This window comes from Stegostoma tigrinum, chromosome 40 (assembly GCF_030684315.1).
Source record: "Stegostoma tigrinum isolate sSteTig4 chromosome 40, sSteTig4.hap1, whole genome shotgun sequence".
Classification (NCBI taxonomy): domain Eukaryota; kingdom Metazoa; phylum Chordata; class Chondrichthyes; order Orectolobiformes; family Stegostomatidae; genus Stegostoma; species Stegostoma tigrinum.
The window spans coordinates 16,009,985-16,034,352 of NC_081393.1; the positions used below are offsets into that span (position 1 = coordinate 16,009,985).

The following is a 24,368-nucleotide window of genomic DNA, read 5'->3' on the forward strand; positions in this document are numbered from 1 at the left end:
GCACAGGGTATTTATCAAGCTTTGCTCATATTAATTTTTCAGTATTGCTTCTTTTTGAGTACTGATTTCTTTCGGTTCCTCATTTTCATAATTCCCATTGGCTCCTAATATTATTGGTAGACTGTCTGCACATCCTCTATCAAAACACACATAAATAATTGTTTAGGTTCTCTGCTATTTCCCTATTCTCCATTATAATTTTTCCTGCTTCCACCTGTAATGAGCCTGAGTTAATTTTCTTCTTTTCACATATCAAAAGAAGTTTTTTCTTATCTGCCTTTAGGCTTCTCATTAGCTTGCATTCAGCTTGTCCTTTCCATCTTTTTAATCATTTTCTTGGTCATCCTTTGCTGAAATCTAAATTGCTGCCTCTCCTTAGGTTACCTTTTTTTAAATCTGTCATCCTTGTAAACCACTTCCTCTGATCTCATGCAATCTTTAACTTCTCCTGTTAACCACAGTTGATTCATCTTTCCGGTCAGTTTTCTTCTTTCTCAGAGGATTCTATATTTGTTCACAATATAAAGCTGCTTTAAATACAAACACTTGCCCATCTACCATCAATTCTATTGCTTCAGGATTATAACCATCATATAATTAGACTGTTATTACATAACAATGAACCTCAAGTAGCCCAATTCCAAGTTGGCTCCACCACATACAGCTCCAGAAATGCATCTCATATGCAATCCAGAAAACCATCCTCCACCATGCCAGCATTAGTTCAGTTAAACCAATTTATATGTAAATTAAAATCAACCATTACAAGCAAATTTAATTTCCTGATATATACAATACCATACAATACAATATCATTGCTCTTTGGTGCTTTATAAACAACTCCCACTAATCTTTCCTGACCTTGTTGCTTCTTAACTGCATCCAAACTGATTCAACATAGTTATCCTTCCATCTCAGATCCTCTCTCACTCAGGTACAGATCTTGTCCCTTATTAACAGTGATCCCATACCTCCTTTTTCTTCTTTCTTTCCTCCTTAAATAACAAATATCATGGAACATTGGGTTCCTTGCACTGGTCATCCTGTAATCACGTCTCAATGATACCAATAGTGTTATTATTGGCCATAAATTGAATTGAACCAATCATACTCAAGTACTGTGGCTTTGAAAGCAGGTCAGACACTTGGAATTCTGGGGCAAGTCTGTAACTACAAGCTTCTCAATTTCTCTCAGTTTGGTTACTGTTCTTTTAGATTTGAAAATTGTATGTGTCACTGGACTGTTTAGAAAAGGTAAGCAAGGGAAATTGGGATATTATAAACTGGTTACCCAACATCAGTGATCAGGAACTAGGTAATACCTATAAGGATGAGGTTACAACATTGATACAGGCAGCGGAACCAGCCTTTCTACTCTCTATTTGCAACTCAGTAAAACTAAATTGTCAAAGATCCGTAGTAATTACTCCAATGGTTCCTCACAAGGCTTTATAAAATCCCAGATTTTGTGAATAATTAATTTCAGATGCCAGATTTGTATATCAATTTATTAAATACATCATAATTTTAGCAGAGGAATAATTAAACAACAGAGTAATGTGATTAATGCCCAAGCTTTAAAACTGAATCATTTATTTTCAGCCTCCATTCACACAGAAGACAGATTTTTAAGAAATACAGTTAAGGGATGAATGAAAGAAAGTAACAAAAAACCGGCCAGATTACTTAAGTGACTTTTGTGCTATGTTGTTTCACAGGCATAAATATGGACACCATGGCTGTTCTTTCTGGAACGCTCAATTAGGGTCACCTTCTGGTTCACTAATGTAAAGGGAGTAACGTTTCTAACCTGGATTTCTACATTTTGGACTTTGAGAAGCTGGCAAAACATATTAGGGAAGGAGCTTTCAGCAGCAGCCAAAAACCATTTCTCAGAAAACATAGTTTAAAAAAACAGCATTAATTCTGATTCTGCTCGGAGGTACTGATAACTCTTCCTGAGATCTCAATCACAAGGAGTTATAATCAGAGTCATATAGTCATATAAGCATGGAAACAGGCCTTTTGGATGAACTAGTCCATGCCGAACAGGTTACGATACTAAATTAGTCCCACCTGCCTGTGTTTGGCCCAAACCCCTCCAAACCTTTCCTGGTCATGTACTTATCTAAAGATCTTTTAAATGTTGCAACTGCATGTGCACTCATCACTTCCTCTGGCAGTTCGTTCCACACACGAACCACTCTCTGTGTAAAAAGTTGTCACTCATGTCCTTTTCAAAACTTTCTCATCTTAACTTAAAAACCTCTCATCTCACCTTAGTTTTGAATTTGGCGACCCTAGGGAAAAGACCCTTGCTACTCATCTCATCTATACCCCTCATAATTTTATAAATCTCTATAAGGTCACCCCTCAGCTTCTTACACTGTAAGGTAAACCATCCCAGCCAATCCAACCTATTTTTATAACTCAGACTCTCCATTCCCAACAACATCCTGGTGAATCTTTTCTGAATTCTCTCCAATTTAACAAAATCCTTCCAAGAGCTGGGCAACCACAAATGTATACAGTATTCCTGAAGAGGCCTTATCAAAGTCCGATACAACCTCAACATGATGTTCCAACTCTGAAACTCAAAAGGTCTGGGCAATGAAGACAAGTGTGCTAAACACTGTCTCAACCACCCTGTCTACTTGTGACGCAAATTTCAAAGATTTATGTTCTGAACCCCTTGGTCTTTCTGTTCTACAACACTACCCGAGGCCCTACTTTTGATGTGCACATTCTGCCCTTGTTTGTTTTAACAAAATACAATATCTCATATTTATCTAAATTAAACTGCATCTGCCACTCCCTCAGCACATTGACTCAATTGATCAATATCTTTTTGTAATCTTAGATAACCTTCTTCACTATCTACTTTCCCAGCAATTTTTACATCATCTGCAATCTCACTCACCACATCTCCTATATTCTCATCCAAATCATTTATAAAAATGATAATTAAAAGTTGCCCCAGTACTGATCCCTGTGGAGCACCTATGGTTACAGGCCTCCAGTCTGAAAAACAACCGTCCACCACTACCCCGTGTCTTTTTTATTCATTTGTGGGATGTGGGCTTTGCTGGCTGACCAGCATTTCTTGGCCATTCCTAGTTGGCCTTTAGAAGGTGGTGATGAGCTGCCTTTTTGAACCACTGCAGTTCTCCTGCTGTGGGTTGACCCACAATGCTATCAGGGAGGGAATTCCAGGATTTTGATCCAGTGACACTGAAGGAACAGCGATACATTTCCAGCAAGGTGCTGTCAGAGGATCTTTGGTGAATTTATGCAGTGCATCTTGTAGGTCGTACACACTGCTGCTCCTGACCATCAGTAATGGAGGGAGTGAATGCTTGTAGATGTAGTGCCAATCAAGCAGGCTGCTTTGTCCTGAATGGTGTCAAGCTTCTTGAGAGTTGTTGGGGCTGCACTCATCCAGGCAAGTGGGGAGTATTCCAACACACTCCTGACTTGTGCCTTGTGGACAGGCTTTGAGGAGTCAGGAGGTGAGTTGCTCGCCGCAGTATTCCCAGCTTCTAGCCTGCTCTTGTAGCCACTTTGTTAATGTGGTTGGTCCAGTTGAGCTTCTGGTCAATGGTAACCCCCAGGATGCTGATAGTGGGGGAATTTAGTGATGGTAACACCATTGAATGTCAAGGGGCGGTGGTTAGAACATCTCTCATTGGTGATGGTCAGAGCCTGGCATTTGTGTGGCGCAAATGTCATTTGCCACTTGTCAGCCCAAACCTGGATATTGTCCAGATCTTGTTGCATGTGAATGTGGACTGCTTCAGTATCTGAGCAGTCACAAATGGTGCTGAACATTGTGTAATGATCAGCAACTGTCCCCGCTTCTGATCTTATGATGGAGGGAAAGTCATTGATGAAGCAACTGAAGATGGTTTGGCCTAGGACACTACCCTGAGGAACTCCTGCAGAGATGTGATGGAGCTGAGATGATTGATCTCCCACAACCATGAGCACCGTCCTATGTGTCAGGAATGACTCCAGCTACCGGAGCCTTTACCCCCTGATATCCATTGATTCCACTTTTGCTAGGGCTCCATGATGCTACACTCAGTCAAATGCAGCCTTGATATCATGGCCTGTCTCACCTCACTCTGCAATTCAACTCTTTTGTCCATCTTTGAACTGAGGCTGTAATGGGATCAGGAACTGAGTGGATCTGGCAGAACCCAAACTGGGTGTCTCTGAGCAGGTTATTTCTGAGCAGGTACTGCTTGATAGCACTATTGATGACACCTTTCATCACTTTACTGATGATCGAGAGGACACTGATGGGGCGGGAATTGGCCGGGTTGGATTTGTCCTGCTTTTTGTGTACAGGGCATTCTTGGGCAATTTTCCACATTGTTGGGTAGATACCAGTGTTGTAACTGTACTGGAACAGGTTGGCTCGGGGATCGGCAAGTTCTGGAGCACAAGTCTTCAGTACTATTGCCAGAATGTTATCAGGGCCCATAGCCTTTGCTGTATTCAGTGTCTCCAATCATTTCGTGATATCACATGGAGTGAATCAAATTAGCTGAAGACAGGTATCTGCAATGCTGGGGACCGCTGGAAGAGGCTGGGATGGATCGTCCACTCGGCACTTCTGGCTGAAGATTGCTGCCTAAGTTTCAGCCTTATTTTTTGTTTTGATGTGCTGGGCTATTCTATCATTGAGGATGGGGATCTTTGTGGAGCCTCCTCCTCCAGCGAGTTGTTAAATTGTTCACCACCATTCACAACTGGATGTGGCAGGACTGCAGAGCTTAGATCTGATCCATTGGTTGTGGGATCACTTAGCTCTGCCTGTCACTTGCTGCTTTTCCTGTTTAATGTGCAAGTAATTCTGTTTGGTGGCTTCACCAGGCTGATATGTCATCTTCAGGTATGCTTGGTGCTGCCCCGGCATACCCTCCTGCACTCTTCATCGAACCAGGGTTGATCCCCTGGCTTGATGGTAATGGTTGAGTGGGGGATATGCCGGCCCATGAGGTTTCAGATTGTGCTGGAGTACAATTCTGCTGCTGTTGATGGCCCACAGTGTCTCATTGATATCCATTCTTGAGTTGCTAGATCTGTGCAAAGTCTGTTCCATCTAGCACGGTGATAGTGCCACACAACACGATGGAGGCTATTCTCATTGTGAAGGTGTGACTTATCTAACATGTAATTCTTTCTTATTCTTCACTCGAACCTCAATATCTTTCTTCATTCATTGTTCCCTACTGCTACCAACTTTACCCTTCACTCTAAACGGAGCATAATGCCTCTAAACTCTCATTGTCACACTTTTGAAAGCCTCCCACTTATCACTCCTTCTTTACCAGCTAACAGTCTACTCAAATCAACTTTTGGAAGTTCTTAATTTAAGCCAATAAAATTTGCCTTACTCCAATTAAGAACTTTAACTTTTATGGAAGACTTCTTCTTTTCCATTGCTATTTTAAAACTAACAGAATAACAATTACTAGTCGCAAAGTATTCCCTTCCTAACACTTCAGTCACTTCCTCTGCCTTATTTCCCAAGAGAAGGTCAAGGTCTGCTATCTGCTTGAACCTGGGTCTTTTTCAGACTTGCCAGAACCAATTCCTATGAACTGACCTTGTTAATAGCCAATTCCATCTATATGTTTAAACATTATGCTCTTCCCAGGGTTGGTGTGTCTGTTAGAGCCCTTTTAATCAAGGATCAGCCTCCATTTAACCTCCAGGCCTGGCCTCACAAAGAAACAGAGCTTGTTGTATCTATTCTTTTCCTGCTTTCCGAAGCTGTCCCCAAGTCTACAAGTCATTTCCAGCTCACAATTCAAAATTGATTAAAAAGGAGAAAATTAGTGAGGGTTCTGACAACAGCTTGAAATTTTTCAGCTGATCAGAGAAAGACAAAATGGATTTAGAAAGGGTAGTAGCAGATAGCAAGAATTGCAGATGCAGGAATCAGAGACAATACAGTGTGGAGCTGGAGGAACACAGCAGGCGAGGCAGCATCAGAGGATCAGGAAAATCAACTTTTTGTGTTGGGACTAGGGAGGGGGAAGGGAGCTGGGAAATAAATGGAGGAATGGTAGGGTGGGGGAAGGTAGGTGGGATGGTTATAGGTGGATGCAAGTAGGGGGTAGTGGGGATTGGTCAGTGGGAAGGGTGGGCCAGATGGGTGGGGATGATGATGGATAGGTTGTGTCAGGTCAAGGAGAGAGGGATGAGAGGAAGGGTGGATATGGGATGAGGCCAGGGGTGGGAAAGTTTTGAAACTGGTGAATTCTATGTTCAGGCAATTGGCCTGTAGGCTGATGAGGTGGAATATGAAATGCCGTTCCCCCAGTTTGCATGTGGTGTTATTGTGACGCTGGAGGAGGCCCAGAATGGGCATGTCACAAAGGGAGCGTGAAGGGGAGTTAAAATGGTGTTGTTGATTATAGTGTACGGAGTGCAGATGCTCTGCGAATTGACCACTAAGTTTTTGCATGGTCCCACTAAAGTAGACCAGGCCACATCAGGAGCAATGAATACAGTAGACCAGATTGGAAGATGTACAGGTGAACCCCTGTCGGATTTGAGCCTTGGATGGATCCCCACTACACTCTACCTGCACCCACCTATCACCATCCGAGCTATCATCACCCAGCCCCAACCCTCCTCCTCTATTTATTTCCTAGCTCCCTTCCCCCTCCTCAGACTTGACAAAGGGTCCCAACTCGAAACATTGGCTGTTCTGCTCCTCTGATGCTGTCTGACCTGCTGTTTTCCTCCAGCTCCACACTGTATTGACTTAAAACTTGCATGATAAGCTGACCAAGCTGACTGAATAACTTTGAAGCAATGTCTCAAGTAATGGACGGGGAATGTCTACACAGGTTGTTTCCATCAAATACAAGATAAAATCGCTTGCAGGAAAACGTTAGCGAATGTTGAATCTCATGGCAACAAAAGCATATTCTTGACCTGGTTAAGGGATAGGCTGAGCAGCAGGAGACAAAAAGTAGAATGGACAGGGACGTGAATCAGCATAATGTGACTAGTAGTGTCCCACAGGAAGTTAAGTTGTGGCCTCAACTGTTCACCCTGTTCATGAGACAGAAGATGGCATAGAAAGCCACATCTCCAAATTTGCAGACAACAAAAAGCTAGGTAGAAATGTAGTTGAAAGCGATATTAATAGTTTGAAAGGATGGGTAAAACTTGCAAAAAAATTTCAATGTAAGCTCACTCAGTTTGGATCTTATAAAAAGGGGGCAATGAGAAAACAGAAACTATAAATTGTGAGATTAGAAAAGCTGCACCCAATGAAGTTCTATGATCTGTGGGGTTGATGGGTGATTAAATAAATGTGTTTCATAGCTGTGCTTACTGGTGTGGGAATGTGAGCAGCTTGTCAGAGACCTGGGGAGGGGGAGAGAGAGAGACAGAGAGAGCAAGAGCGAGAGCAAGAGCGAGAGAGCGAGAGAGAGAGAGAGAGAGAGACACTGTCGCACACTTAGTGGTTAATTCATGATACCACATGCCCAGTAATCAGGACATGTCTCTATGGATCTCTGTCCTAGCGTATCCATGAAAATGGGCAAGGAGTGCTAAATGGTGGGTAATGGACAATTGACAGCAGGAAAACTGGTGTTGGGCAATGAGGTGTGTGCAGTGGACTGTGCTTAGATCTGAAACATATCTGTCTCTGCCAACAGTTGGCATTTGACCACAACTGCCGGTCAAAGTTTTGGCTTTCTGAGGTGGATAATTAACCTTGTTACTCCCCAAAGCATGTCCACCATCATTTTGTTTATTCATTCAGAGGATGTGGGCATCATGGGTTAGACCAGCATTTATTGTCCATCTCTAGATGTCTTTGAGAAGGTGGAAATAAACTGCCTTTTTAAGCTGATGCAGTGGATTTGGTGTAGGCATATCTACAGTGCCCTTAGAGAGACAGTAACAAGAATGTGAAGGAATGTTCCCCACTTGACTGGATGGTTGCAGTTCGAATAACACTCAAGAAGTTTGACAGTATTCAGGACAAAGTTTGGAGTGATCTAAGGAACCATAACTGTTTTAATGAACCATTCGCAGTTTCACTGTACCAGCCATGTGTACTTAGACATGCATGACTTAATCTTTGAGACAAGCATATGCTACTGGCAGGATGAACCAGGTAGCCGTCGACTGTCATACCCATCCACCATAGTCAATATTTACTCTCATCACTACCAATGCACAATGTTAATTGTTCAAACTACAAGACGCACTATGGTACCTTATCAAGACTTCTTCAACAGCACCTTCCAAACCCACACCCTCTCCACTTGGATGGAAAATGACAACAGATACATGAGAACACCACTTGCAAGTTCCCCTCCAAGTCACACAAAATCCTGACTTGGAAGAATATCACCCTTGCTTCAGTGTTGCTGGGTCAAAATCCTGGAACGTCTTTTCTCACAGCACTTTGGGTATTCCAGCATCCACACAGAATGCAACAATTCAAGAAGGTGGCTGACCATCATCTTCTCAAGGATAATTAGGAGTGTGCAATAAATGCTGGCTCAGCCAGTGACACCCACATTCAATTAATGAGCGTTTAAAAAGGCTAAATCTCAGAAAGTTTATGGAATAATGACCAGACAACAGAAGTTGTGCAAATATTGAAACAATTCCTTTGTTTCATGAGCTGCCAATTTGGTACCTCCTTTGTTTCACTGTATCTCTGTCTGTGTCTTTTGAACCTCTTTCTTTCACTTCCTCTATTTTTCTCCCTCCTCCTTCTTTGGCTCTGTCTCTCTTTCTCCCTCCACTTCTCTCTCTATTTCCCACGTGTGTGTGTTGATCTCAGTCTTTCTCTCCCTACACCCTCCCTGATAGTTGCCATTAGTGTATTCATTGTGCTGCTGTCAAGCATTGAGATACATTTGGCCAAAGCAAAAAAGTCTTTCTCCTCTATATTTCTCAGTGGATAGGCCTATGGCCATGCACAGAAGGACTTTTAGCCGTTGCTCCTTTGCACTGGAGATAATCACAGAGGAGAACCTTCACTTATTAAACATTTGACCCACATAGTAACTGTCTCCTAAATGTTTTATTCCTTCAGCATGGGGTAAGTGAATTATTGGTTCTTCATGTCAGGGAATGTAGGCAGCCTGTAATTTAAGTGTGTCTTTGAAAGGCGAGGAGCTTGAAGTAAACTGAAGCAATCAATAAAACACTCACAATCATTCTCCTGACACAACTTTCTGCAACTAGGCCTGATGCTTTTGGAGATTTCTGTGGAGGGGAGCTGTTCCCCTTCATCTCCTAGTGGTCTGGCTATTCTGGACCCTCTAGGATCTCATGGGTTAAACCCCTGTGAGTTGCAGGATGTTTGAATGTGGTGCTCCTGTGAAGCCACAAGCTGAGTTATATTTATGTTAGCCATGGTGAAACAACAATTCCACCCCCACCCCCACCATCAACATTCTCCAATGATGTTGTACACATTATATCATCCATCAGGTCAGTTTCATGTCTGTCAAGGCCAGTGTGATTCTCTATGAATCTCTGTTCAACGGTATCCTCAAACACACACACACACACACACACACACAGTCTCAAACATACACATACATTCAGTCCTTTACATTAGTCACACATACACTCAATTTCTCACACGCATCTAGTCTCTTCCACGTAAACACAAATGTGCATAGTTTCAGAGAAACAATTGCAAAAAAATTCACAAGCCTTTGAATATAATGCATTGCGGGAGACAAAACACACTCTCAGTTTTCAGGTATGATCCCAATTTAAATATCCTGACAACTATCATTTTAATTCTTCCCCTTGTTCTCACATTGATCTTTCTATCCTCGGTCCGCTGCAGTGTTTCAGTACGAACTTGACGGGGCACTTGGCAGCCCTCGGAGCTCACCACTGAGTGCAACAATTTCAGCTTTTGTTTCCTCACAAAGCAACTCATGAAAGATGATTGCCCTGAAAGGTTAACTCTTGCTGCAGACAGTGACCTCCTGACCTGCTGACTTGGCCGTTTTGCAACAGGCACAATATTTGCATGAACGGGAAACATGATCCTGTGCAGAGGAATGGCACTGGATCTAAATTTCCTGTCTGCAGCAACATGTTCTTTAAAGTGGTTTTCACTCGCTCATAACATATTTTGTCCGGACTTGCTGTCATAGATTTTGCTGGCCTGATGTCCTTTTTTGTACCCCAGTCTGATTTGTAGAAAAGATTTCACTTTGATGTCTGGTTGATTAGATTCCCTACAGTGTGGAAACAGGCCCTTTGGCCCAAAAGTCCATACCACCCCTTGCAGCATCCCACCCAGACCCATCCCCCTATAACCCACACACACCCCTGAACACTATGGGCAATTTAGCATGGCTGATCCACCTAGCCTGCACATCTTTGGACTGTGGGAGGAAACTGGAGCACCCGGAGGAAACCCACGCAGACACAGGGAGAATGTGCAAACTCCACACAGACAGTTACCCGAGGCTGGAATCGAACCCAGGTCCCTGGTGCTGTGAGGCTGCAGTGCTAACCACTGAGCCACGGTGCTGCCCTGATGGTTGTCTGATGGTTAGCATCCTGAGGGGCCCTTCAATCCACCCATCACTGTCACCATGCTATTTGTTTCATATTTCATTTTCCCCAATTTATTTCTTGAAATCCTCAGGCTTCTCTCACCCTACCCGATAAAACCGCAGACCACCTGGCATTGACCTAAGCAAGGAAAAAGACGTCAGAAACAGCCCTGTTGACACCGTGAAGTCCTGTCTAATATTTGGGGGCTGGTTCCAAAATTGGGAGAGCCGTCTCACAGACTGATCAAGCAACAGCCTGACACAGTCATTTTCTTGAACCAGATCTGACAGTCAAAGCCCCAACACCACCAAAACCATCCCTGGATACATTCTGTTCCACCGACAGAACAGACCCAGCAGAGGTGGCGGAACTGAGGTATGCAGTTAAGAGGGAGTTATCCTGGAAGTCCTCAACATTTACTCCAGACTTCATGAAGTTTCATGGCTTCAGGTTAAACATGGGCAAGGACAGCTCCTACGTACCGCAACCCCCTTGGCAGAAACACTAAAGGTGGCAAGGATGCAATATGTACTCTGGGTGGGGTGTTTTGATGTCCACCACCAAAAGTGTCTTGGCAGCAGCACTATTGATTGAGCTGGTCAGGTAATAAAGGACAGAGCTGATAGACTGGGTTTGCGACAGATACTGAGTGAACCAAAAGAGGAAAAACATGCTTGACCTCACTCTTATAGTTCTGCCATTGCAGAGTCACCAGCGTACAGTCCTTGTGGAGATGAAGTCATGTTTTCACATTGAGAATACCATCCATCACATTTAGTATGGTGATAGTGTCACACAATGGGACAGGCTTTGAACAGATCTAGCAACTCAAGTCTGGACATCCATTGGGCACTGTGGGCCACCATTGTACTCAAGCACAGTCTGAAATCTCATGTCCTGGCAAATCCACTGCTCAACCATTACCATCAAGCCAGGGGTTCAACTCCTGGTTCAACGGAGGCTGCAAGACAGCATGCCAGGAACCGTACCAGGTATACCTGAAAATACAGTGTCAGTGTCAACCTGGTGAAGCTACCAAACAGAACTACTTGCATGCCAAACAACAAAAGCAGCAAATGAAAGACAGAGCTAAGCAATCCTACAACAACAGGCCAGATCTAAGCTCTGCAGTCCTACCACATTCAGTTGTGAACGGTGGTGGACAATTAAACAAATCACTGGAGCTGGATGCTCCACAAATACCCCCATCCTCAATGATGGAAGAGCCCAGCACATCAGTGAAAAAGTTAAATCTGAAGCATTTGCAGCAACCTTCAGCCAGAAGTGCCAAGTAGATGATCCATCTCGACATCTTCCAGTGATCCCCAGTATTACAAATACCAGTCTTCAACAATTTGATTCATTCTACATGATATCAAGAAACGGTTGAAGGCACTGGACACTGCAAAGGGTGTGTGTATAGTACTGAAGACTTATGTTTCAGAATGTGCTGGTCTGCTAAACAAACTATTCCAGTACATTTGCAACACTGGCAATCTACTCAATCATGTGGAAAATTGCCCAGGTATGTCCTGTACATAAAAGCAGGACAAATCCAATCTGGCCACTATCACCCAATCAAGCCACCTCTGATCATCATTAAAGTGATGGAAGGTGTCATCAACAGTGCTAGCAAGCAGCACCTGCTCAGCAATGACCTGCTTAGTGATGTGCAGTCTGGGTTCCGCATTGGTTCAAACATTGACAAAAGAGCTGAATTCCAGAGGTGAGGTGAGTTGACAGCTCTTGGCATCAGTCTGCATTTAACCAATTATGACATCAAGGAGACTGAGCAAAGTTGGAACCAATGGATATCCAGGGTCAACCTCTCTGTTGGTTGGAGCAAAATGATGGTTGTAGTTGATGGTCAGTTATTTCAGTTCCAGGACATCTCTGCAGGTATGTCTTTCCCTCCATCATAAGGTCAGAACTGGAGGTATTTGCCAATGATTGCACAAAATTAAGCATGTCTCAGATATTTAAGCAGTCCATGTTCAAAGGCAACAAGATCTGGACTACATCCAAACTGGGCTAACAACTAACATTCAGACCACATAAACGCTAGGCAATGACCATCTCAATGACCAACAGACAATCTAACCATCACACTTGATATTCAATTGTGTTACTATCACTGAACCCATCTCATCCCCTCTCCACTAAGTAACAACATCCTGGGGGTTACCATTGACCAGAAACTCAACGCAATTCACCACATAAATACAGTGGCTACAAGAACAGGTTAAAGGCTTGGAATACAGCAGGAAATCACCTCCTGACTCTCCAAAGCTTGTCCACCATCTACAAGGCTCAAGGAGTGTGATGGAATACTTCTCACCTGTCCTGAATGGGGGCAGTTCCAACAACACTCGAGAAGCTCAACACTATCCAGGACAAAGCAGTTTGCTTAATTGTCACCATATCCAAAAGCATCCATTCCCTCCACCATTGAAGGTCAGTAGCAGCAGTGTGTACTATCCACAAGATGCACTGCAGAAGTTCACTCAAGATCCTTTGACAGTATCTTCCAAACCCACAATCACTTCCATCTTGAACTCAAGGGCTACAGGTACATGGGAACACAAACTCATGGATTCACTACACACACACACACACACACACACACACACACACACACACATAATTGGTCATGCAAACTTACACTTAAGCATGCAGTCAAAGAAATCTGGAATTATAATAGAAAAACTTAATGGTGGCCATCAAGCCATTATTGATCGCTGTAAAAATTCCAAATTAACATCCTTTGAAGGATAAAAAATTGCTGTCTTTAATTTGGCCTACATATGACTCCTTTGGCGAAAGAAATCTGCCATCCTTGCCTGGTCTGGCCTACTGTTAGCTCCAGCCAACAGTAATGTTGTTGACTCTTAACTGCCCTTTGAAATGGTCACATGTTCCAGTTAGTTGCAAGCAACCACTCAAAAGTCGCAAAAACTGATGAAACTGGACAAATCAGCTGGCATTGATCCAGGCACCTGTAGTGATTGGAACCAGATGGAGATTCTTGATTAGGGTTGTTAACCTGGGCCACTCAGGAAAGCCTTTGGCTGACCAATATTACCGGGAGATTACAATCTCCTCAGTTGAGGACTGACTTGGAACTGGCTGGCTACAGCCAATGTACTGTGCACTTGTGAATAAAGAGTGACTTGGCGATGGGACACTGGCCTCAGTGCAGTTATTACAGTGCTGGAAACGACAACAGCAAACTCAGCCTTGTTAACCCTACAACATCCTCCTTACCAACATCTGGGAGATAGTTCCAAAGTTGGGAGAGTTGTTTCACAGACTAGTCAAGCAAGAGCCCGACATAATCACACTCGTGGAATAATACGGTATAGACCATTCAGCAGACAACATCACCACCACGCAAATCCCACATCCCCACATGAATAGGAATAAAAACCACTTGAAACATTCTTTTACACATCCACTTGGTCACACACAGACAAATGTAGACACACATGAGGGACTAATGAGAAGAGTGTTGAAGGTGATTAAGATGTGATGGAGACAAGAGTGTTGACAGTTCACAATCCAAAACAACAGCACTGGTGGCTCTGGTATGCATCAGTGTATGGAAGTGTAAAAATTTGTGTGTAGAGGTTTGTGTGAGTGCTAGAGGAAGTGGGTGAATGTATGTGTGTGACAGTGTGTTTATAGAAGGGTGAGATGATGTGTTCCTTCATATTAGGGAGAGAATGTGTGAGAGTTTTTAAGTGCATTTGTGTGTGCGCTTGTGTGAACATGTGTGTTTGAGTATGTGTGAGAGTGAGTGAGTGTGAGCCTGTGAGAGTATGTTTGTGTGGGAATATGTGTGTGTGTAGAAATGAGTGCAATGTGTTAGCGTGTGTGTTTGAACTTTAGCATCCATACTTACATAGTGTGTGGGAATTTGTTAGTGTATGTCTGTCTATGTGTGTTTGCTTGACTGATTGTGTATGTGAATTTGTGTGCATCAGAGCCACTGTGTATGACTGAATGTGTAAATATGAATGTGCATGTATGAGTGAATATATGAGTGTGAGAGTGCGTATACAACTTTGTGAGGGATATGTGGGTGACAGTGAGTGTGAGTGTTTGTGAGTGCAGACATGCGTGTATGTATGTACAGGAGTTTGTATATGTGTGAATGAGAGTGTGTGTGTGTGTGTGTGTGTGTGTGTGTGTGTGTCTGTGTTGTGCACATTTATGCAGCGCAGCATTCAACAGTGAGTGATGAGGGATTATTTAGACGTGCAGGGCAGACAATGTTGGGGTTTGTTAAACAGCCATGAATCCAAAAAACAAATTAAGAACAGAGAGTGGTTAGGCTGTGATGGGGTTAAACCAGATATTCCAAGTCACTGATATCACTTGACAGGGCCCTGGATGGGAGGGAGACCACAGACTCTGAATGGGGAATGAGTCACATTTTGTCAGTAACCCTCTGTCTGAAAACTTTTTGGCAAGGCCCCCTCAGTGTGAATCGCAGAGGAAGACTACTGTTCACCAGAGAGCAGTCCAATCCTGTGGAGAGGCACAAGGACGAAACATTGCATCTGCATTTGAAATTTCAACTCGCACAGTTCAGCAATTCAACCGTAAAACTCCCTAAACTGGAATGCCTGGCATCAAGGGATTGCTGGGTCTAAGAGTTTTCCGGAGAATACAAAAACACTCAAATACCTCGCCACTAGATCTGAGAGCCAGATACAAAGAAGTGCCCACAACACGAGTTGATGACAATTACATTATAAAACAATGATAAAAACATTATAAAATGCAGATAAAATATTTTCTTTCTGCCAGTCTTACAAATCTTCCAAGTTTCCATGGCTAAAATGAAATAAGCGAATGGAATTAGCTCTACCAACAGACTAGGGGAAGTATTAATTACTCAACATTTGATTTACAAAACTGAATAATAATTGCCCAGAATTAAAGCACCGACAATGCGCAAGTAAAGGCTTTGATTTTTAACTTTAATTCCTACCTGATTTTTCTTTCTCCTGTTGTCCGTTTTGGCCTCTGCCTCTTCCACAGTCTTCTCTCAGGGAGGGCACCAAGCGATTCCTCCTTCAGAAGTGATTCTCTCCTTCTCCTCTAGGTCACTCTCATGGTGGACGTTGTCCAGGAGATGATGGAGCCAGGGCCTCGAGAAAGAACCAGAAACTGTGCCGCCATCACTAACGGTTGCTAGGCTGCAGCCGGTGAAAGTCATCCGGACCTGATTTGGAAGAAGATTCAGGCAGCCTGATTTTACCGGATTTCAAGGCCAGAGATGTCAAAGTACGGCTTGAATTCTGGAGGGACAATTCGTGGAGCTACAGCGTAGGGTAAATGGTGGAGGGGTATGGAAGAGATAAGGGTTTTTTCAAAGTCAGCGGGTGCATCCCTCCCCAGTATGCAATGGACTGCTCCTGTTGATGCTGTCACAGGCTGTTCCTACTGATTGGTGACATCATTGAGTGGGTCGGCCCGTTCGTGAACTAGTGGGGGTGATGCGTGGGGAAACCATAAGACCATGAGATATAGGAGCAGAATTAGGCTATTCGGTCCATTGAGTCTGTTCCACCATTTGATCAGGTCTGATACATTTCTCAATCACTTTCTCTTATCTTCTCCCCATAAACCTTGATTTCCTTACTCATCACAAACACATCCATCTCTGTCTTAAATAGACACAATGACTTAGCTTCCACAGCCCACCGTAGCAATGAGTTCCACAGATTTGCTACCCTCTGGCTGAAGAAATTCCTCCTCACCTCAGTCATAAAGGGCTGTCCCTTCACTTGGTGGCTGGGCCCTCGTGTCCTAGTTTCCGGGGAGTTGAGGAGGGATGGGGCATCATGAAGGGATGGAAACAGTGAGTGACGGAGGAAGAGATCCCTCTCCTGACTCATGGTAACGTCACAGGACACAACCCAATTGGCTGCGTCCAAGTGGTGTCTTCTGTACTCAACCAGATTCCATAGGCGGTAAATTGATGACAGCTGGGCTATATGGTTTTGTCACGCCAGTTGATGCCTGATAGTCAGCAGGACACCAGAGCGTACTCGTTTTTGCTCTCCTTCTGAGAGTGTCATGTAATCTTTGCAACTGCAACAACTTGTATTTTGACGGTGCCTGGGAAATCCCAGGTGACACTGGGAGGATGAGGTGAAGGTGGTCAACAGGAAGTAAACAGGGACACTACGATGGAGCAAGATGAAGACAATTAACCTGAGACAGGAGACACCATTTTGTGTCCCAACCAGGTAATGAAACCTGTAATCTTAGACGTTCTCCTCTTTCCTACTCTGCTGTGCAAGGATTAGAAATTCCAGTCAAAACTGTTTTACATTTCTGTGGCCCAAGTCCTTTTAGTTGAATTCTGAATCAGACACTCATGTGGGTTTTCAGCAACCCAACAATTTCCCCCATCACACCCTCTCCCCCGACTCCACAGCTGCCAGAGCTGATCAGACATCCTGTTCATCCTAATGCCAAACCTCAGCAAATGAGTCTGGTTTCCTTCTTTCGATTGTTTGCTTATTCCTTATGCATCTCCTACCATCACCACAACCATTGTCTTAGTGTGATGATGCAGTAACCTTTCCCTAAATAGATTTAAAGACAGGGTCATTGCCAATGACTACGCAGTAATAGATACTGTCACCCAAGAGAATTCACAGTGGACGTATATCTAATATGCACTCAAAACAGCACGCTTTCAGGCTATTCAGCCCAACTAATGTTTGCTAGTGTTGATGTTCCACACAAGCCTCTTCTGCAATGTCATTTACCCTAACATCACTAACTGCTATTGCTTTCTTAAGTGTATAGTTTCTCATTAAATGCACCTATACTATTACCCTCAACTACACCCTGTGGATTCACTCTCTGTCATACGGATATTTCCCTGAAATTCTGCACTGGGTTTTCCAGAGACCATCTTATACACGGAGACCTAGCTTTGGTCTCCAACCAACATGTGCAGGAGCATCTTCTCTACATCCAGAGATCCACATTTACTTTATTGTGAAAGCCCATCTTAGCTCACCAACTTCAATCCTCACTTCTCTGGGGAAAATCTCCTGACGGTTTCTAACTTTTCGGTTTCAGTTTCATCTTTGAATCCTGTACGTGAAGCTTCACTGAGAGGAATCTATCAAAACAGGAGTGTGCCTGTGGTACTGGGCCAAAGGTCAGCTCTGAGGGTTTGGCACAATGCTTGTGGCTGCTTGGTATCCATATGCATGGATTGCAGGAGCCTCCTCTGCTATTGGCTTTGGATAATAAAAGGTGGAGAAGTACCATGATCAGCTGTCCCTCCATTCACGGATGATGTCTGCTCAGGTTTCCAAGCGACTGAATGGTTGATTTTTGACGTCTAGACTAGGCAGATGCAGCTGGGGGTTTCAGAGTGGCAGAGTTGCTTCCTTCTCTTCCCAATACGCTGCTTCATCATTATAACATTTGGCTGAAAGCATGCCACAGTTTTGTGGAAAACTTGGCACTGCTTTGAAAGACTGGTAGCTTGCCTCTCCCAGTCATTAATGTCAATGCTGCTGCACTTCAAGGAGATCTTCAAAGACAATATGAAGTGTTGTCTTTGGACATGTAGCCAAAAGTCATCATATAGGAAGCATGATGTCCCTTGTACCCTCTCAATTTCTCCCTTTTTCTGAGGAGGACTGATTGATGAGGGTGTGCTCCAGGCTGGGGTTACCATCCATCATCTTAAGAAGTGTGTCACAATCCATGGAGAATGAAATGAGGCTCCTATTCCTCATTATAACTTTGAACTCCTCAAAAGACAGCAGAAAACATGGAGACCCCTTGTATGGTCAATGTCATCTCATCACTCATCTGTAGAAATTTGTGGGTGCAAGCCTCAGTCTGGAGACTTGAGTGCAAAGCCTTATTTAACACTCCAGTGCAGTGCTGAAGGAGTGCTGTAATGTTGAAAGGGATTACTAAGAGAGCATGGTGTTGCTAAAGGATGCATTTCTCAGATTAGATATTAAATGTAAGTCTAGTTTACCCTCTAATATTCCCAATTTACACTTCATTCACTTACACAAGGAGTGAGGCAATGACAGAAGAATTAACTAACTTACAAGCCAAAAATGAAGAATATCTGAACATTAGATGTGAGTTGAATGATTTAAGCTTCAAGGTATGAATAAATTGGCTTTAAGGCACCAACAGGTGCTGGATGACTGATTTGCTAATAATGAGAGCTAGCATGGACTGAATGTCCATCTCCTGTGTTAGAATGATTCTGTGACACATCTGGGTTCGATGTTTAATACACAATTATGGCCAACCATCAAAATGCCATATAGTCTCTGTAATGATTCCTAAGTGGGTATTTTAAGTGGTAATCAGTTTTTCACGAGGTTCCAAGCACCCAACCCCAGCATTGGCTTCATCTCTTTTACCAACGTGGTGTCATGCACGAAATACTGGCTTAAGCCAACATTGCAGCTGTTGATTTCCCTCAACCATTCATGTGTTTTCGATCAGCATCCCAAAATATTAGCCACAGATGGTGTTTTAACTGACTGCGTGTAAACAGTGATCAGAGCAAGACATATAAGATGTTGTGTTATCCTTTCCTTCCTGGAGGACTAATTCCTTGTTTTTAGATTTTAGTTCTATTGATGTCATCTAGTCAGTCATTGTTGTCTCAAAATTTGACCCAAAAGGAAGGGGAAGCATGTTGGTGTGATTCGTAATCACTAGAGTTCCACTTTAATTGCTCCTTTTCTCTCACGTTCCCCGTGCATTTCTCACACTGCTAAGATCCTTACAGAATGGGGCACAAAAGCTGACATATCTGAGACATTTTTTTTCTTTACCCTAACACTGGTCAGGGGGCATAGGAATGAAACAAATATTCCAGCTGCCAATATCTAGAGGAATCTTAGTCATTCATACTTATGGTGAACAAGAACTGGGCAAATTAAACAAATTGTTAAAACTTTTATTTAAAAAAAAAATTGACTGTGCAATACAAAATCTTTAAATAATGTATTCATACATTAACCAGTAAAACAAAAAAAATCTAGAACATTCAACAGAATAATAAATATTTTAGCACAAAGGAGTACTTAAAATACTTCAACCTTTATTCCCCTAAACATACTGCGGTTGTGAAAGGGAGGAAGTCTAGTGGCACACTGCCTAATGTCCCTGATTTTAAAACAGAGCTCTAGGCTCATGTCACACCCCAAGCCATGATGGCCAAGGGATTGTGCATTTGTAACAGGCAATAGATGAGTATCAAACTGCAAATCTCTCCAACAGCAATGTGACAGAAAGAACGATGGAGACTCTACCATCACTATCTGTTGCTCCAGATTATGACACATATGTTGCCACAGAAAGTCGGACTCCCTGAGTGAACTGTAACACACCACATTGTAAATGTGTGTAGTGCAGACAGTCACAGGCCACAAAAGGTGCCATTAATGTACATCTACTCTCTTGTCATCATAAAAAAGGTTCTTCACAAAGAAAGGAAATTTATTTTTGGACCGTCTAGATGAGCTCACCACAGAAGCTTTTTTTTTGCTGAACGACAGACGATATAGTATGGAACTTCCTCCAACACTACAACCCTGTTCCTCAAATCTGTAAACTTGTGTGCATGGGATATTTTGGAGTGAAGGGTGGAGAAGTGGACATGCAGGCCAGGGATGTCCAACTCAAGCCTATATTGGTCAGATAACCACACAAGTGCACACAGGTAATTGTTACACCCTGTATTAAACTAATGAAGGGTTACTATTACTGCCTGGTTATGAATCCAGTGGAGTATGACTAGAGAGTGTTATTAAAGAGGGAATCTCACTCCTCCATCATTGACTGACCCCTTCAATGGAATAAGCGCGCAATACAAACAGCTAACATAACGCCAAATGGATGCTGCAACTGGGTGTTAATTCACATTATTCCTAGAAAAAAAAACTGGCTGTATAAAAAAGTCATAAATCTCCTGATTGTTACGAGCAGGGAGAAGCAGCAATGGGAACAAGCATATGTTTAAAAAAACTTAGAGAATATAGAAAGAAGCAAAAATGGAGAATTAGCCTGGTACCAGACCTGGCATGGATGAAACTCAGCCAATGGCCAGTTTAGCCATCCAATAAAAACTATTGAAATTATTATACTATAATTTTTTTTAAAAAAGGTGTGGTATGTCTGCATGTGTAGAAGAAACAGCTTTTTCGAAGGAATCAGTCTGATCCTTACGTGAGACCTTAAACTCAAGAGAGGGACCAGCTACAGCACAAGCAGAGAAAAATTGCTTTAAAAGCATTGGATAATCAATGGAAAATACTAGAATCTAAGTATAAGTCTTTCTCAACGCAAGTGGAAATGTGCTGTCCAGTGATCTGTAGGGAGGTCAGTGCCCTCACTAAGCAACTGTTCAGGCACTGTCCCCTCTTTACACCAGGGGTTGAGGGAGGGGAACACTTGCATCATCCAGCTTTGGTTGGAAAGGTTGAAAAGGCTGCTCATTGTATCTCAGGCTGCTTGTTGGTCCTCAGGCTTCATCCACATGTTTGCGAATCCAGTCCAGGTAGTTAGAGACCTTGGTGTAGACACCTGGTATTCCTGGTTTCCCACAGCCAATTCCCCAACTGATAATCCCATATAGATTCATACGGCCCTTCACTGGGCAGACCAAGGGCCCTCCTGAGTCTCCCTGCATGAGGATGATAAAAATAATAATTATAGTGCCAGGGTCAGGGTAGACAGTCAGGCACAGAATTATTCTGGGATCAGAACACAGTAACAATATTGAGCAGGGTGGGTTGGGAGAGTCCACAGGAGGAAATCTCCTCTCTCCAAACCAGATTCAACCTTAATTTGCATATTTGGAAGGTAAACAGGAAATGGGAAAAAGAAAGGTGTGTGTCAAATTGGATTCCTTTCCTAAAGAGCTAACATGGGCACCAAAGGCTAAATGGCCTCCTTCTCCATGTCATTACATTCTGTGAATTTCCGACAGCAGAAGATTAAAGTAAGGCTCAATCTAGATTTCTTCCAGGATTTTGGGGAGTGAGTAGATCATCAGATGAATGGAGGTCACAACACCTCAGGCATTGCTCCCTTCTCAGTCCCTTGCAAAAAAACAGGTGAGATTTGGGGATGTTTAGTCGGGGGGGGGGGAGGAAGATACTTAAACACAGAGTAGCTTGCCATCAGTGACTTAAAGTTCCAGACTTGACCTAGTGGTAACACACCAACATTAGGGATAGGCCAAATGCCCTGGACGATCAAGAGCTCGGGTTACTTTCTCCAGCTGCTTATTACTCACCTTGCAGGCATCATCAAAGCCCCGAGTGTCTCCAGCGCAGATCATGTTTTTGGTGACTGTCTGGTTGTGCAGATGGGCTGAAGTGCAGCGGTTCGATGGGTAGACACGGACATTCCCCTCCTTCAGGTGATTAGAGTAGAATGGAGAGACTACAGAGGTCATAGGTCAGAATTCAACATCAGGGAATGTCACCATTAAAACCACTCTCCCATCAAGACAAACGTACAAAAACAAAAATCAAGAGGTAGACTTACATTCCTCTTGTTTGCCATATCCAGAGATCTCACACTCAGTCCAATCAGGCAGCTGCTGCTTCTCCCATGGTAAACACACTGTACGAACATAACGAGTTATCTTGGCACATTGGCCACGCTTTGATTGGAGTTTGATCAGAGCTGGAAGAGGACAGGCAGAAGGAAGAGAAAGTTCAGCAATGGTCAAGGCCATGCAGTTAAAAATGGTCTTCCCCCATCTCAGCTGCTGTCAGCATTTGCTGTCCTGAACGGAGGCCATTATTGAAGGACTGATTCCTGATGAGTTTGTCACATAGTTGAACAGGATGGGCCTCTTACCAGTGGAATTTTAAAAAATGAAAGATGATCATGTTAAAACATACAAGATACAGAGGTGGCTTGACTTGATAAATGTTGACGGGATGTTATCGCTCATGACAGAATTTAAAACGAGCAGCCACTGTTTCAGAATAAAGGAACTCTCAACTTAAAATGGAATTTTCTCATTGGATTATTAACCTTCAAAGTACTGTCTCCAAGACAGCAATGGAGCTTGGATCATTAAATGTACTCAACATTGGAATATTCAGATTTTTGATCAACAAGGTATTGAAGGGTTACAAGGAGCCAGGCAAGAAAGTGGAGTTCAGGCCTCAATCAGCCATGATCTTACTGAATAGCAGAGCAGGCTCAAGAATGTGAACATCTGCACCATCTGATGTTCCTCATCTCAGACACTGCAGTCACCATTCTAAAGATATTTGTTGTGTAATAAGAGTTTTACAGCATAGATAAAGGCCCTTCGGATCATCATCTCCACTTGGTTCATCAAGGATCTATCTACACTAGTCCCATTTCTCAACACTTGGCTCATGGCTTTGTGTGCTGTGGCACTTCAAGTGATTGTCTAAATACTTAAATATTGTGATGGTTTCCACCTCTACTGTCAGGCAATGAGTTCCACCTTTAAACTTCATGCCCTTTACTATGTATCTATGCTCCCTTTTATTGATTCCTCTAATGGGAGACATTTTTACCTATGTCCTTAATAACCTGATACACCTCAGATGCCCCCTCAACTTTTTCTACTCTAATCGTCCACCTATCTAATCTCTCTTCAGAGCCGAAATACTCCAGCCCAGTCGACATCCTGGTGAATCTCCTCTGCACTCTCTACAGTGCAATCACTTCCTTCTTATAGTATTGCGGCTAGTTTTGCACAGTACCCAAGTTGTGCCTAACTAACATTATACACAGTTTGATTATAACCTCACTGATCCTGTATTCAATGCTTTGACTAATAAATGCAGAAAACCCAATCGGCCTTCTTAACCAGTTTATTGACCTGTTCTCAGGAGCACAAAAGCTGACGTTTCGGGCCTAGACCCTTCATCAGAGAGGGGGATGGGGAGAGGGAACTGGAATAAAATCGGGAGAGAGGGGGAGGCGGACCGAAGATGGAGAGTAAAGAAGATAGGTGGAGAGAGTATAGGTGGGGAGGTAGGGAGGGGATAGGTCAGTCCAGGGAAGACGGACAGGTCAAGGAGGTGGGATGAGGTTAGTAGGTAGCTGGGGGTGCGGCTTGGGGTGGGAGGAAGGGATGGATGAGAGGAAGAACCGGTTAGGGAGGCAGAGACAGGTTAGACTGGCTTTGGGATGCAGTGGGTGGGGGGGAAGAGCTGGGCTGGTTGTGTGGTGCAGTGGGGGGGAGGGGACGAACTGGGCTGGTTTAGGAATGCAGTAGGGGAAGGGGAGATTTTGAAACTGGTGAAGTCCACATTGATAACATATGGCTGCAGGGTTCCCAGGCGGAATATGAGTTGCTGTTCCTGCAACCTTCGGGTGGCATCATTGTGGCACTGCAGGAGGCCCATGATGGACATGTCATCTAGAGAATGGGAGGGGGAGTGGAAATGGTTTGCGACTGGGAGGTGCAGTTGTTTGTTGCGAACTGAGCGGAGGTGTTCTGCAAAGCGGTCCCCAAGCCTCCGCTTGGTTTCCCCAATGAAGAGGAAGCCGCACCGGGTACAGTGGATGCAGTATACCACGCTGGCAGACGTGCAGGTGAACCTCTGCTTAATGTGGAATGTCAACTTGGGGCCTGGGATAGGGGTGAGGGAGGAGGTGTGGGGGAAAGTGTAGCATTTCCTGCAGTTGCAGGGGAAGGTGCCGGGTGTGGTGGGGTTGGAGGGCAGTGTGGAGCGAACAAGGGAGTCATGGAGAGAGTGGTCTCTCCGGAA

At 43.6% G+C, this 24,368-nt stretch overlaps 1 protein-coding gene across 5 annotated transcripts in view; it reads right to left on the reverse strand.

Annotated features, from left to right (window-relative positions):
* Window positions 1-19,576: 19,576 nt before the first annotated feature.
* The window catches only part of plat (plasminogen activator, tissue), a 47,807-nt gene continuing 43,015 nt past the window's right edge, over window positions 19,577-24,368 (reverse strand). For all 5 annotated transcript variants that reach the window (XM_059641047.1, XM_059641046.1, XM_048522838.2 and 2 more), the window contains exons 12-14: window positions 22,150-22,290; window positions 21,896-22,044; window positions 19,577-21,280 (exon numbers count right to left, since the gene is read on the reverse strand). In XM_059641047.1, coding sequence (XP_059497030.1) covers window positions 21,119-21,280; window positions 21,896-22,044; window positions 22,150-22,290 — 452 coding nt within the window. In that variant the 3' untranslated portion in view covers window positions 19,577-21,118. The remainder of the gene's footprint in view (window positions 21,281-21,895; window positions 22,045-22,149; window positions 22,291-24,368) is intronic.